Here is a 15136-nt window from a genome sequence, read left to right as displayed (position 1 = left end):
TGCTGAACCAGAGTTCTTAGCATCTGTGTCACATGTTTGGGCTTAATTTCAATTTGGTGATATCCAGCCAGTCCCTGTCCCTAGGCTGTCAAGCCTTCAGCACAGCAGGAGTGTGGACTTAAAGACCATATCTCCTTGAAGAGCTTCTGGACCTGATGAAACCAGCAGTGCTTAGAACGATTGTCTTATACAATTGACATATTATCACAGAAGGGCTGGAGGTCCTTTAAAATGTGTGTTAACAGAGGGTAAGCCTGAGAAGTCATGTTAATAGCAAAAATGCAATCCTGGTGATGAAAGATGGTGAATGACCCTGTGTTCATGAGCAGCAAAGAGGCTGGGGAGACCTGACAAGCAAGAAAGTCAGAAGGAGAAAATAGAAGGGGGAAGGGTCACTTGAGGAGGAAAAGAAAATCACTTGTAAGCCAGTACAGCAGAGAGAAATGTCCTACACAGATGGTCTTAATAACTCTTTTAATGTACAATTGAAATAAAATCCTGCAGTGTTGTATCCTATCAGGGCTTGGCTAGAAATTTCAGCTGCGAGCTCAGGAGGTCTGGAAAATGTCCTAGGATTCTCGAGGTCAATCATTTATGAATTAAGTTACTGATTTCCTTTTACATTTTTTAAGCTAATTTCCTAAGTTCTCTATGTACGTTAAGATTTCTCCCAAAGTGAAAGCTCTGCACATAGACAGCTTCATTAAGTCATTAAATATTAAATGAACTAAATTAAGCTTGAAAAATTACCTCAGGCTATTTTTCCATCTTAGGTCTCTCAGATAAATCAAAATTACTACATATTGTGCAAGAGACTCATCAGCAGGCTGAAGAGGATGTAACAGTTTTCCTTGTCTCATACTTTTGAGCTTGCTCTAGAGGATGGAGGGGGTTGAGTCATTTTATTCTTCTACAAGTGAAGAAATGGCAGAGTTTTAGGAGACTCTGTCTTTCAAATACAATTTTCATTTCACAAGTTATATTGTATTTTCCACTGACTCTGTATTATATGTAAAATTTTTTAATCTCTTGAGTCTCAGTAGGAAGAGCTTTAAGATCCTTCATCTTCATTTCATTTCCTGTCTCTCTTTCTAAATGTCCCAGCTTTGCTGGTGTGAAGCTGTCATTTCTCTCCCTCTCTCGAAATGTCATTGTCCATGCTGAGTTCTTACCTGCTGGTTATTAGCAGCTACCCAGGCACTTTGCAGAAATTACTTCTAGATGTGAGAATAAAACGGAAGAGGCCGTGGAGAGCACATGTCCTCTTCTGCGCCCGGAGCAGATGGAGAGCTGTTTTCCCCCTAGTCTGGGGAAGCGACGTTCCCACGCAGTCCTCGTTCTGCGTGGCTTGTGCAGGGAGAGCTGTTTCAGTTTGTTTTACTCTTTCCATGCAATCTGTGTGGCTAAACATTTGCTGTTTGTGCGACTCGAGTGCCAGACGCCTCCCAGGGAAAGCAAACCAGCACCACCCATCTTGCAGATGACAATTCAAACAAAATGGTGCGAGTGGGTGTTTCTGAGATGATGTGGGAAACCTGCCAGCCCTGAACCTAGATTTTCAGGCTGTGCCTCGTTACTAAGTTAAATAGTGCCCAGTAGAGCTTACCAACCACTTTCAAAGTGATGGGGAGCAGTTAAAGCAGTTGAGGAGTGTGACCCGTGGAGGCTGTCCTGTTTGAGGGCTGTGAGTTCATGGTGTGGGTGCAAGCCAATCTCTGCCAGGCAGCATCGAGGGAAGTTTAGGCACATTGAGGTTACAGGTATAGATGTGACCATGGAGTCTCATGCAAGGGCATCCAACCTTCTAGTGTCCTAAGAAGCCTTGTCCTACCTCCCATCTATTGTATTTTCCTAATTTGTCAGCTTGTGCTTGAACTGAAGTTTTTTACAGAGTTTATTACTTACTGACAGGGAAAGGACAGTTGATTTTAACACAAGACTTACTTTAGAATTAAATTTCTTATGGGCTTCTTTTTTATGAGCAACTCCTGTTTTTTTTGTTTGTTTTAATTTTGTTAATGTACTGCCGCATAGATTCTGCAAGACTCTCAGCACATCGTGCTACTCCTGCTTTCCGCTGCAACCAGTGAACCTCTAACAGCACTTCTTCAAAAAGCATGGGGGACACATATGAAGGAATACCTGTAAATGTTAAAATCCAGTCACCTGAGGCTGATGCCTTAAAACCCTACAAAAACCTTCAATAGCAGATTGGCTTGAGTTTGCTGTTTCTTGTTTCTCTTCAATGCCATTTTATCCCCGAAAGAGACCATTCCCATGGACATTCAGGATGCTTCATCTTCACCATTTCAGTTGACTGGTCTCAACTCATTTCTGTGTGCCCCTGTGAAGAGAAGCCACCAAGGATGTGAAGGCTGGGCTGTTTTTTAGAACTTGGATTCCAGTGTTCAAATGTTATGGCAGTAATTTTTCTGCTGATCATTTTGGAGCAACACCTCAAGTTGGTAACTTCACCAACACTTCCAACACGCTAATTAGAATTAGCGTGTCACTTCTTAAAATGCTACTTCATTCAAATTGTTATCTGGATAATACACAAGTTTAAATATACCACGGAAATGTTCAAATAATTTAGCTAGGGCTCCCATCGTGCAAGAAACAGCAAGAGATTCTTTAAAAAAATTCCTTTGTTATGTTATTGGGCGTTGATTCTTCTGAAGCCTGTGCTCTCACTCTTATTCCTACCATGCTGCTTGCAAGCAGGCTGTTTGTGTTTGAAAAGCAAAATGCAAAACAGCATTTAATTTGTAGTCCAGGCACAAAAGGCAGTTTTATTTTTCTGCGCTTAAATAAATAGCAAAGCTTGGAAGAAGTTTTTAGTTTAAGAATGCTGCCATCCAGTGGTTATTTTGTGTGTATATTGTTTCGTCTTTACTATCTTGTCTGCCTCGAGGTTGTTGTGCCAGACGACAGTTTGAAATACTGTGTCTGTTCTGAATAATTGTTTCCAGTGATTCCCCTCTGCTGCATGGTAAAAAACTTAGGAATCTAAACTGTATCCAAGCATCCTTCAAGACAGGACCACAAAAAAATTCGTGATTTCTACATGCATCTATGATATAGAAAACTTGTTTCTAGTAATAACTCAGAACAGATGTGACTTAATAGAGAGAGCAAATAAAGATGGCGAGGTGTTTGTTCCAGACAGTTTTATAGTGATGATTGTTTTCTTTAGTATATTAATTATCTCTTTCCCGCAGGGTTGCTTTGTTGGATTTGACCTGGCTCATGCTGTTGGGAACGTAGAACTTCGTCTGCATGACTGGGGAGTAGATTTTGCCTGCTGGTGTTCCTACAAGGTAAAATAGATTCATTGTTCGAGACTATTTTCCATAATGTCGCTTATATTATGGGTCAGCAAACAGGTCAGGTCAGGTAAGAACTGTGCCTGAACTGGTGATCAAGACTTGGCTGAATCTTTGAACCAGCCGCGATGAAGAGATGAACATTAACTTTAGTGGTGGTTTTGTTATGAGAGATTCCAAAAGATAATACTGACAACGACCTGCAAGGTCTTGTGGGTCTGAGATGGATGCTAGTCGTGGTCAAACATCTGCTCTGAGGTGCATTCTGCTCTGTGGTCACAGTACTGGAGGCTCTTCTCTTATTTCCCCACACTGAGAAGGTCTTGTGGCTATAGAATTTTCTTAATTGGTCCCTAAGGAAGAGAATATTCTTGCCTAAACTTAAATAATAAGATTGTAGAACAAGGCGTCTTTAGTTCCTTTGACTTCTCTTGAGATCAAAAATTGACAGATAGAGGCCAATGAATTTTTTGATGACTTTGTTACATTTATTATGACATGGGACTGTTTCAGATAGACTTCAGTTTTCTAGCCCTTTATCTGTGAGGCTTCAAATATCGTGCGTGAGTCAAGAAAGATACTTTTAGAACAGATCAGAAAAAACATACTTGCTTTTACCTCCATCAACACTTTGAGACAAACGCTGAGATCTCCAGTTAGAAACTACTAGAAGGGTTAAAGCTGGTCTGTTATATAGAGTGGGTGAGGGAAGGAAAACTATCCTTTACAGATAATGAACATGACATGTACGTGTTGATTGATTCTTTGCAGTATTTAAACTCTGGAGCAGGAGGCCTCGCTGCTGCCTACATTCATGAGAAGCATTCCCAGAGCATTAAACCCGCGTAAGTATATTTCTACAGCCAAATAAAAGATGCCGTGAAGTTCAAAGGGGAAAATATCTTCCTTCTCAGTTGGCAGCTGAAAGTGAGAAAGCGTAGATTCCTAGTCAAAGATGGTGGACAAAAGTGTCTGTGTATACATGCAGAAGAAATTCACTGCTTCAAAAAAAACCTCTTTGGGGTAGCATTTGTTAGTGACTTATTGGATCACTGCAAAGGGTAGTAGGAGCTTAGATAATTTGCCTCTCTGACTTTGTCACCGCAGATGGGTTGTTTTATGTTAATTTTAGTAAATTTTGGAATTGTTAGTGTATGTGCTCACATCTTAAATACATTTCCTCCTTGGATGAGTTCTAAACTAATCATGAAAGAGAATACTTACAAAATTAAACTCAAGTAACCTAAATCATGCCTAGGAGACTGTTTAAAGGGAATATTTAACATCTTCCTTTAAAAATGGATTTTTTTTTTTTTTAAATCATTGATTTTGTTCAGCAACCAAACACTTCAAAGACAATATCTACTCTGTCTTTAATAGCGCCTTAATACTGGCATGTTTTCATTAAAATTATATCCACTGGTAAAGCTAGGAAGCATTACATGGAGAGCTGTGTTCTCAAAGACTGTCTAATCCATGAAAAGCTGTGCTATTCAACTGAGGTTAGCTGCATGAAAAAAAAAACCCTGTTATTGAAAATGTTATATGACTGTACTCTCTGTATGTATATAAAGACCGGTAGGATTAATACTTTTAATGCACTGACAAATGGAAACACTCAGTTCTCATTATAATACCTGGAGAAGTTGCTGGCATTTTTATTTTAGCTTGAAGAAGACAAACTAAATCAAGTTTCAGACAGAAAAAATATTATAATACGAAGCTTCGCTGCACTATGTGCTGGTTTCAGACTGTCTAGACTCCCAGGAGATAACAAAATAACACTGATAAGTTTGTCTCAGTCACCCATACAGAGAACTCATTAGGATGACATATGACCTGTTGTGAGCTGATTCGATCCTCAGATGTGAACACTGGGAAAATATTCCAAATATCTGGATATTACTTCTGGAAAGTGCATTGAGTTTGGGGTTTCTTTTTTCCGCTTCTCCCTTAGCTGGGTGCAGGCATTGCTCCATGGCCAGACCTCTGGGTCTTGGCTGTGGGGAGCTGGGAAGATGCTGAAGAGTGAAAAATAGTGGACCAGCTAGAAATCACAGAACAGCAATGGGAGGAATGAATAAATTCTCAAAGGACTTTGTGTCTTTTGTCCTCCTTGATGAAATTCTGAAATTTCTGAGAGGCCACTAGCTTGGCATTGTAGGTAAGACCTTAAATTAGTTTTTCCTGAACCAGATTCTTCATACATAGTCATTAACTTGTGTCCTGCATCTAGATGCTGAATGTCTTAAACACAATTGCCTATAGGAAATATTTTTTTTCAGCCTGGGGCCCAATTAAGGATATAATTCCAGACTTCCTGCATCGACCCTTTGCATTATTTAATCATCGTTATTTCATACTTCCTGAGATTTGATAATCACTCATCAAATTGTTTGCAGTTAATATGCCCAGGTTGCACTACTTTTCTTTCTTTTCCGCATCAACCAGCCATTTCAGGTCTCCAAATAAAGCAGCGAGACAAAGGAGAATTTGTCTATGTCAAAGTATTCAGTTTTATAGCTGATTTAAATGCAGAGCAATTTGCTGTATGTTGTACAATCAAATAGAGTGGAATTTAACTGCTCTGGAAGTTGCGGGGTTTATGTGATATTGAAGAAGTCTTTGGCTGTCATCTGAATCAAGGATGACACCCAGTGGCCACACAACTTCATTCCGAAACAGAAACACCAAACACTTTCGTTTCTTTGCGTGAGCCCACACGTGAGGGGGTAATTAAATTCCAATCCAGCTGGTATCTTTGTCATTTAAACTGTCTGAAGTATTGTTTTTAACTCATGACCAATATTGTGTGAGTAACTTTGTTCACCTATATAGATTTCTTTAATTTGTCTCATCCGTCGTATTTTCTGCAAGCTATTGACTGGGTAGTTAGTTTTCTATTGAAATAATGTATTGTATTTTAATATAAAAATGAATGATCTGACTTATTCAGAGGCAGACCCGGAACGTTTGCCAAATGCCGTTGCCTGGCACTGGCTGAGGCTGGGGCAAAAAGGACTCAGGTACTTACTGAAAATTAAACAGCTCAATCCAAAACCTTAATTTTAAACACCCAAGCCCAACTACTATCCCATCACCAAGGAATTTAGTATTTTAACTTCCCTCAATTTCATGAGCATGCTTTTCGCCACACCCAGAGTCTGGCTAACAAGAGCAGCGTAAGCACACGGGTGCTCACGTTGTGGTTATATTCCATTTCAGAAACTGGGTTGCTCCCCAGCTGCTCCCCACGGGTGCTGCTCCATCCACAGCCTGCTCACAGCTCAGAAAAATGCTCATTTGCTGCTGCTTGCTTTTAAAATGCAGCTTGAGAGAGAGTTACTAATTCATTTAACAGCCTCATCTCCAGCCCCTAGGGCCGTGCTGAGGCCGCTCTCTGCGTTGAGTCTGCAGACCGAGGTTGTGGCTACACAACCCACGCCCAGTGTTACTCAGTGACACCAGGGCACATCCCAGCGAACAAAAAGCGCCGCCAATCCCACTGCTCTCCTTTATGGATATGCAAGCTTTCCACGAGATTTTAAAGAGTTGGTAAAGCGCTAACTTGGCAAAGGATTTATGCCCGAGAGCAGGGTTTGGTCCTCGGGCTTGATGGCTGGAGGATAGGTGGTATAGACAGTATGGACTCATATACCTGTTCTTGTTTTGTGTCACTGCAAACACCATCCCGTGCTCTCTGGCTTAGCGAGGGACAGTTTTCTAATTCACTGCAAGGGCCATGGGTCTAAGAGTTACATGTTGTCACCATCCTCGTTAACATCTGTACCCAGGTACGTTGGGTAGTCCTTCGCTAGTCTCCTATCTTTCTTCCTAGAGCAGTAAATCTGAATCAATCTGACATCTATGGGTACAATATATCCCTGTCCTCTCGTGATCTCACCTCCTTTGAAGTCTCTTTTAATACTTGAATAGCTTCTTTAATACCTGCTCTATATATCACAGTGCAATATATTCCTGACTAATTGTGCCAGAGTGATTCGCCGTGGGAAGGTTTGAAATGAAAAAGAAAAGACCTGGACAGAGCAGAGCTATGAAATGCTACGGAAACCATTTGGTCAGTGCAGGCTGATTCTGTGCCACCAAGTTTCCGCATAAATGCAGTTGTATTGCAGAGAGGAGCTTTCCAAGACACAGAGTGCATTAAGGTGACCTACTAATGCTGAAATTTTGCTTGCCTAGCTTTTTAGTCTCCAGAAGTTTCTCTTTTCTTGTGTTCTGTTTCTCAATTTCTCCATTTATAAAAAGGATAGCTAAAATCTACAGGCAAGTGAGCTGTAATGGAATGTGCATGTTTATGATCGCCTGGGATAGAAGGTGCAGAAGTCAGATGTTCACAGCAGAGTATTTGCGACTGTAAATGTGCAGTGGCTTCAGTTCTCTTGTCAGCTGGCACAAGGGACAGGAAGGGACAAACTCGCGGAGTCCTGAGACAGGAGGAGAAAAAAGTCCTAGTTAAATCCCTGTAAAGAAAAGTATGGCACAATTTAGAAAGATGAAAGGGAAATAAATGTATGTAAAGCGGCCAGGAGAATAATAGATAAGCCACAGCAGAGGATTAAATTAAAATTGTACACAGTCTAGTGTTTAAAGTGAAAGGATTTATCAAGACTTAACTTTAGCACAGACTAGCAGCAGGTGGAGTTTAAAAATTAAGAAGTCTGTGTGATGTGAAGAAATGCTGTAAGTGCAGGAAGCAGCTGATGACCAAAGTGTGTTGTTTTTTACAATAGGGTAAAAAAAGTCTCCAAGAACAAGAAACAGAAAGGTAACTATTTCATACTAGCTTTGAGAAACAGAAGCCGTCTTCAGACGATTTCTTCGTAGCCAGAGGAGTGTTAGCAACTCCTTCTCTTAGATCGCTTTCCTCTTTGGCATCTTGATTCCAATGAAAATGATGGGGCACAAATGGCTTCCCTCTGCCTCGTTAGAGAGACTCACACAGCTTTTTGGTATGTGAACTTTTATCCTGGCGTGAGATAAACAAAGATACGCTATTCCAGCTTGGTACATTTTCCTCTTCCCATTTTCCCAGGTGCTCTGCACCCTGACCCTGCTGCAGTGCAGACTCTCTTTGCCTGGTAATTTTGTGTTGCAGGCAGTTGCCTAACCTCCTCCAGGGTTGGTAGCTCCAGCTGAAGTTTTTAAGTTATAGTCTTGATCTGTGAGGAGATACCACATTGCTTCATTTTGAATTAAAGCCACATAATCCCCAAGCTAAATAGCTGCAGATTCTGTGAAACTGCTGAAAATAACGTAGCTTTGGAGCAATGTGAGCTGGGAGCAAAGGACAGTCACAAAAGCATTGGCAGGTTGGTTTATATCCACTGTATTGGAAAGAACTAAAGCTGCTCTTGTTTAAAATGCTTCGTGGAAAAATAGGGTAAGATGGTCCAATTCTCATTGACGTTTGGATTCCATCAGCTCTGAGTATCTGAGCAGTACTGAGAGTTTGAGCAGCACAGAGCACCCTGACCTGGCCAAGGAGAAGCACTGTAGAGGGTTCCAGGGAGCTGTGCTGAATGCAGCGAGGTGGGAAGTCAGTGCTCACAAATGAAGTGTGCGTGCTGCTGTTTGCAGATCGGCTCGTCACCGGTCCTGGTGGACTCAAACGGTGGACTCCTGTACGGATAAACTATTCACGGAGTGCAACACGTGCCCCCTGAGAGCATGAAGCATCCCGTACAAAGGTAGAAACAGACTGCTTCTTTGCCAGAGAGAGGAGAGCAATTTAGCTCCTTGAGCTAATTTAGAAACCAAGAGTTAAAACCTCCCTTGGGAAGAGACTGTTTAGGAATAAAGGCATTGGCTAATTAGGCTTAATTGCATTGTCTTGGGACAAGTGATTTATTAGGCCAATCTAGACCGATGATGGGACTGCAGGGGTGTGTTCTCGGATTCACCAACAGAATGGCAAATATCCAAGAGCATTTTTTAACTTTGGAGTGAGTCTGTGAGGGAAATAGAGAGAGAGGTTAATGTGCACTCTCTTCATCTATTCCCATTCTTATTTCCTTAGCTCTGTGCATTCTTTTATGTGACTCCCATGATTGTCTCCTTGTTCTCTGTCAAGCATTTTCTCTATCTTCCTTCAAATCCTCCCTTGTAATTAATCTGTATCTTCAAGCAATCTTGCTTCTTTTCTCACTGTAAATAATCTTCTCATTCTTTCCTCCCTGAAGGCTGCCTCCCATGTTTTGTCATCTTTGCCCTGCTTAGATTTTTCAGATACTTGAGAGAGGAGCTGTGTGTCTCCTTGTAAACTCGTGGGACGATGGGTGAGTAAATGTGCTGTATATCAGGTCTACATCACCAGTTGCAGCGTGAAAGTAACCGGCAGTTTTCAGTCCCTGTGTGTCCTCCTGTGCTACCTAGGCACTGAGTTTTGACATCTCAAACCTTAAAATGGAGTATGTACTAAAACACGGGCATGGGTCCTATAAAATCTCTCAAATACATAAAGTAGTGTTTTTAAAAAGAATGGTGCTGGACTGATTCCTGCTTTTCGTGCCTGTTATCAAGGCATCAAAACGCTGGGATGTGTGGAGATAAACAAGTAGACCAAAGCACTTAGCTTCCATGAGTCATATCTTTTCCAAAATAATATTTATAGCATATCTGCAGCATTTATGGCTGCAGATACTTTGGGGGCAGATTTGGGGATTTTATGTATATTTATTGCTTGACAATTTGCTCTTTTTTTTTTTTTTGGTGCAAAACTCCAATGACATGAAGAAAGGGCATTTAAATTGTGATGCTTGTCGGCTTTTTTTGTTTTAATCATTTTTATTTTAAGGCTAAGGCTGATCAAATTCTTGCAGCTCTGGAGTTTACATGTCAGTCCCGAGCAGATTCAAATTTCTCATGTTTTTCTCCTCCGGACCATGCTGGTGGGACACTCGTCAGTTAGTTGGCTCTGCCATGGCCCTTTCCTACTCCCAGCCTTGGAAACGAGAGGGAGGCGGCTGTGTTCCTTGCGGATGTGGTTTTCCATCTGCCACCTCTAGCTTTTCTCATCAGATGGTGTAAGACACAACTGCTGGAAACACATGAAAGGGACCCAACAGGCTTAGTCTGATGGAAAGGTGAACGTAGCCTGGGGGCAACTCTTGCATCCCCGTTAACTAGCAAGGCAGAGATCCTGGGGCTCTCCTCAGAGTCTGTATGGTTGCTGTCATCAGATGGTGTAAGACACAACTGCTGGAAACACATGAAAGGGACCCAACAGGCTTAGTCTGATGGAAAGGTGAACGTAGCCTGGGGGCAACTCTTGCATCCCCGTTAACTAGCAAGGCAGAGATCCTGGGGCTCTCCTCAGAGTCTGTATGGTTGCTGTTTTTTTTTTTTTTCCCCACCACTTCAAAGGATGTGCGTTGTTAACCGCCTGCTCCTTGTGCCTCAGTTCTCCGCTTTGAGACAGGTAATTTTGAAAGCGCTTTGCTGTCTCTTGAATTTTCCCAATAAGAGAAGGCAGTGAGTTAGTTTCCTTCCGGCTGAACGAACGTCCAGAGACGCAATGCTCGAGCTGGTGTCACACACCTCTAACAAAATGGAAAGAAAATGCTCTTTGACTGCCTTCTTAAGTCACAAAGAGAAAGACTATCTCCCTTCTTATGCTTATCTCTTAATCTGTTTTTTTCCACATCAACCTCACAGAACCTTTTTTTTTTTTCTTAGGGAGGAAAAAATTTTTATTTTCAACAAAAAACATCCAGTAAATCTTCTGCTGTTTCAACTAAGAACTCGTTTACTTCTGTGCAGAAATGTGCTTTAACTAATGCAATTTTGCATTTGCGATTTCCTACTAGATGTTGACTCACTTTCATTATTTGATAATTTTTCATTTTTTCTACTCCAGATTTCCACTTTTGGTACTTTCTACGAAGCTTTCCTCCTAAGATCCTCATTTAAAGCTGTAGTCTGCACATGTCTTTTAAAAATGAGATTTGCTCGTGCTTTTGTGTTTGTTCATTAGCCTGCAGTGGGGAATCGTTTCTAATTTTTCCTTACTGAATGTGCTTCAAGATCATGGTAGGCCTCAAAATTGCTCAAAGCTGAAAGTGCCAGCAATAACCATTATGCTTTTCTGTTATTAACACCATTACCTTTTTTTTTTCCATTTCTGTCCCCTGAAGTATATTCCTGTAATTGTCAGTTACCAGTTCCTGCATGTCTCCCAGAGCTATTCATGTCCCTGTCCTGCCCAAATACCTCTCTGGCTTTAGCCGCAGCCCTGGGATCACACGTACAGCTCGTACTCTGATTCATATCTCAGCCGGCACCTGATTTGAGCCATAAGCATTCTTAAAGGTAATTGGAAGGTCGTTGTCCAGGGTAAGGAAATAATTCAGCCTCTTTATTTCTGGCAAAGTTGGCATTCTGTGCGTGTGTGCACTAGGGACATTGTGCTGAGATTTTCTTTTTTGCCTGGTTTACCACTTGTGCTTATATGTTTCCACTTGTTGATGGGGTTTCTGGTCCTCATACACCTGCTTTCTCCTGGCTGAACCTTCACCTCACCAGTGCTCAGTCAGGAGAAGATGGTCTCACCAGGGCATACATCTTTACATTTTTCTATTTCCTTGGGCTCCCTTCGTCAAATCTATTTTATCTTCACCGTTATTGTGAGCAAGCTAGATAATTTGTTTTGCCCCCATGCCAGCTCCTTTCTTGGTAAGTCCAGCAGAGCAAGTCCACAGCTTGCTGTTCTTTACTTCTTGCCCATTGCCACACATCTTTGAGTCAGGAGCTTCTTAGAGACATTCGTGACCTGTATTGTTACTTCTTGGCCTCTTGCTTTCAGCCACTCTTCCTCTCACTTTCCATTTGTGAAATATTTTCACAGCTATTTGTTGCTGGTGGTAAATTTGTACTAGCGCAGTCACTTCTCGTTTGGCATTGAAGTTGTTGGCAGTGCTTGCTGGCAGTTGCCTCTTGCTGCCTTCTACTGTGTGGAAACTACAGGGCAGCTACAGCAGTGTAGTGCTCACTCTAGCGTCTGAAGAGCAGTTTCCAGTGGGATGCTGGGAGGGACATTGTATCCTCCCCCTTCCTTCTAGTTTTTCAGTTGACATAGCATCAAATCAGGAACCTAACCACACCAGTGCAACTGTTTTGGGAAACTTGTAGCTTCTTTCTAACCCATGGCATGAAAAACAGCTCCTCAAAGTGAGGGATTATTTATTCATTTCTTTAGCTGTGAACAATTGGAGCAAATCTCTAATATAATTTCTGAACCTAATCTAGTTTTTCAGCATCTCTGTTTTCATTGACAGTTTTCTGACTTGACTTTCTAGCAACCCGTTGTAAGCAAGCGCAGAGATTTAGTCAGTGGTTGTTGGTGATCTGTGTTGCAGGTACAGTTAGTTTGTGGCTTGAGAGCAACCCCCAGCATCTTATCTGTTGGCTTCTCACCTGCTTCTGCAGTGAGAAGAGCTTGGGGGCTCCTGAAGCCAGTGTTGGACCTCATGTCAAACACTGGATCTCATGTCAAACATATTTTAGGGCCCTGAATACTGGCAGTTTATATGATACTGAAAGTTAGGGCAGCTGCAGCCCTGTATAGAAAGGTCCCTTAACCACATTTCTCTCATGTTCTGTAGTGATGGATGAAATTTCAGCTTTTTGAGGAAGAACTCTTCCAAATAGCTCTGAAAGACACCCATTTCTGTTCTCCCTTAATGATTTCATGTCTTAGACTGCAGCTCACTAAACCCCATTTGGATCTTTTTCTGCTTGAGTATCACAGTGTTAGTAAATGTTTCGTAACACAACTACTGGACTCTGTGGCAACTCTGCTGGCACTTAAAACTTTGCATTCAATTAGTTCCAAGCACTGACATTTAGAAAAAAAAAAAAATCTCATCTAATGTGGATTGCTTCTTGTTTCAGGCAAAGAGCAGGGGTGATAACCCTCATGTTTTAGCTAATAAGGATTATAGTACAATAAAGGTCTTACATTAATATTGTGATTACTGTATTCAAAAACAACAAAGTCCTGAGGAAGCGCAAGTGCCCAGATCTTAAAATTTTTATGTTACAGTTCAGTCAGATACATGTATTATTTAGAAATCTATCACCTCGAAGATCTGTCCAAGGGATTGAGGAGACTGTATAGTTCAGTAAACCCATCGTAGTAATCAAAACTATGCAAGTCTCCTTTAAGTCAGAATTCACATTTAAAAGTACCACTAGGAGGGATTGTTGCTTTTGCTTCTTGTTTAATTTAATCTGTTTGAAACAGCCTAGAAAAAGCTTACTGAATTCTTAGAGAATGTAATATGCTTTTTTTTTACTGCCTTAATATAATTGGGAAGTATCCAATACTTTATAAAAATCACTGAGAACTTTATTAATATCTCTGTGAGTAAATTGGCTCCCTGCTTGATTTTTAATTTCTGGTGTTAGGCAGAATATTCGATTTCCCCTTACTAAATGTGCTAACACACTGTTGGCTGTATTCCCCTTTTCATATACCCGATATTTGGCTAGTGGAAGTGATAGATGAGCACTTCGCGATAGTTGTTCGTAAGCTGATTTAACAGTTTTTAATTCAACTTCATTAGCCTTAGAGGGGTTGTTTTTTGTGAGATCTTTTCCAGGGATTTAATTTAGGCTTCTATTTTGTCTGCTGCTTGATCATAGTTTTCTTTTGCCTGGTCATGGTGAATGAAATTATCATCCCTCATCGCAAGCGCCTTAGAGGTTTGGCGGAGAGCTCTGCGCGACTCCGAGGGGCCCTGATTGGATTCGCAGCATTGCAGCCATCTCTCTTCCTTGTACCCTGATCACAGCAACTTGTTTCTTGACGCAGAAGTGAACTCAATCTCCTTTTGTTTTGACCTGGAGGGGGTAATATGGAAGGACATGTTGAAATTGGTGTATTCCCACTCGTGTTGAGTCTAAAAGACTAACAAGGAAAAAATCAATTCAAGAAGAGTGTGTGCACCCTCTATCTTGAAATACCTCTCAGCTGTAAATCACCTGGCGCTTGATTGACCAAACAGCCTGGGTTTTTCACCCAGGAGTCTCTCTAATTGTGGCAACAGTTGCATTAAAACCCCCACCTCAGAAAACAGCGAAGGTCAGGGAGCTGAGAGCTGCCCAGCTCCTTTTGGAAAAAGGATAATCACTCCAATCTACAGCTTTCTTAATTTCACCCATCGAAGTTGCGTAGTTAACTAAGTGTCATTGTTTAAGGTTATGAAACTGTTTTTCAGGATTTTGATCTTTGCTGCAAAAACTTGCTGCTAGGCAGAAAGTGAATTTAGAAATTTTTTAACCAAGATAAGCCTCAAAATAGAGGAAAAAAAATTGTCCCCCTTTAGATGGTACTGAAAATACACGGTCCTTAATAGAAGAAGAATGTCATGTTTTTAGTTTCTAATACAATCATCTGACTTCGGTCTTTTGACAAAGTAAAGGTTCACTGATATAAAATATAAAAAGTTACTGCTTTCACCGTAGCAACTTTTTGTAATGAGTTTTGATTTTTTTTTTTTTTTTTCCCGCTGAGTTCTAAGAGCCCGGACCATTAATAATGTATGGCATTGCTCACAAGTCACATCTGCTTAATAATTAGGAAACATTTGTAATGAGTTGAAAACGGTAAGGAAAGCATCAGAGTATGTGCAAGTCCAAAACTACAGAAGTCTGAGGCTAATAATTACCTGGGCTTCAAAAGCTTTTCAAATTCTAACTACACATCCTACTTAGAATTAACAACTGACATTGCACAGAAGAGAATAATGAGAGAAACCCAATTGTACCATTTGGGATAAAGGATATCT

The 15136-nt window shown here is 41.0% G+C and overlaps 1 protein-coding gene across 1 annotated transcript in view; it reads left to right on the top strand.

Moving 5' to 3' along the window:
• The window catches only part of KYNU (kynureninase), a 53114-nt gene that overhangs the window by 24393 nt on the left and 13585 nt on the right, over nt 1–15136 (top strand). The window contains exons 8-9 of the mRNA XM_010132780.1: nt 3222–3320; nt 4098–4171. Coding sequence (XP_010131082.1) covers nt 3222–3320; nt 4098–4171 — 173 coding nt within the window. The remainder of the gene's footprint in view (nt 1–3221; nt 3321–4097; nt 4172–15136) is intronic.

The sequence above is a fragment of the Buceros rhinoceros genome, unplaced genomic scaffold (assembly GCF_000710305.1).
Source record: "Buceros rhinoceros silvestris isolate BGI_N320 unplaced genomic scaffold, ASM71030v1 scaffold2803, whole genome shotgun sequence".
Taxonomy (NCBI): Eukaryota; Metazoa; Chordata; class Aves; order Bucerotiformes; family Bucerotidae; genus Buceros; species Buceros rhinoceros.
The sequence above is the reverse complement of the archived record's forward strand: the minus strand, read 5'-3'. Positions and strand labels throughout refer to the sequence as shown.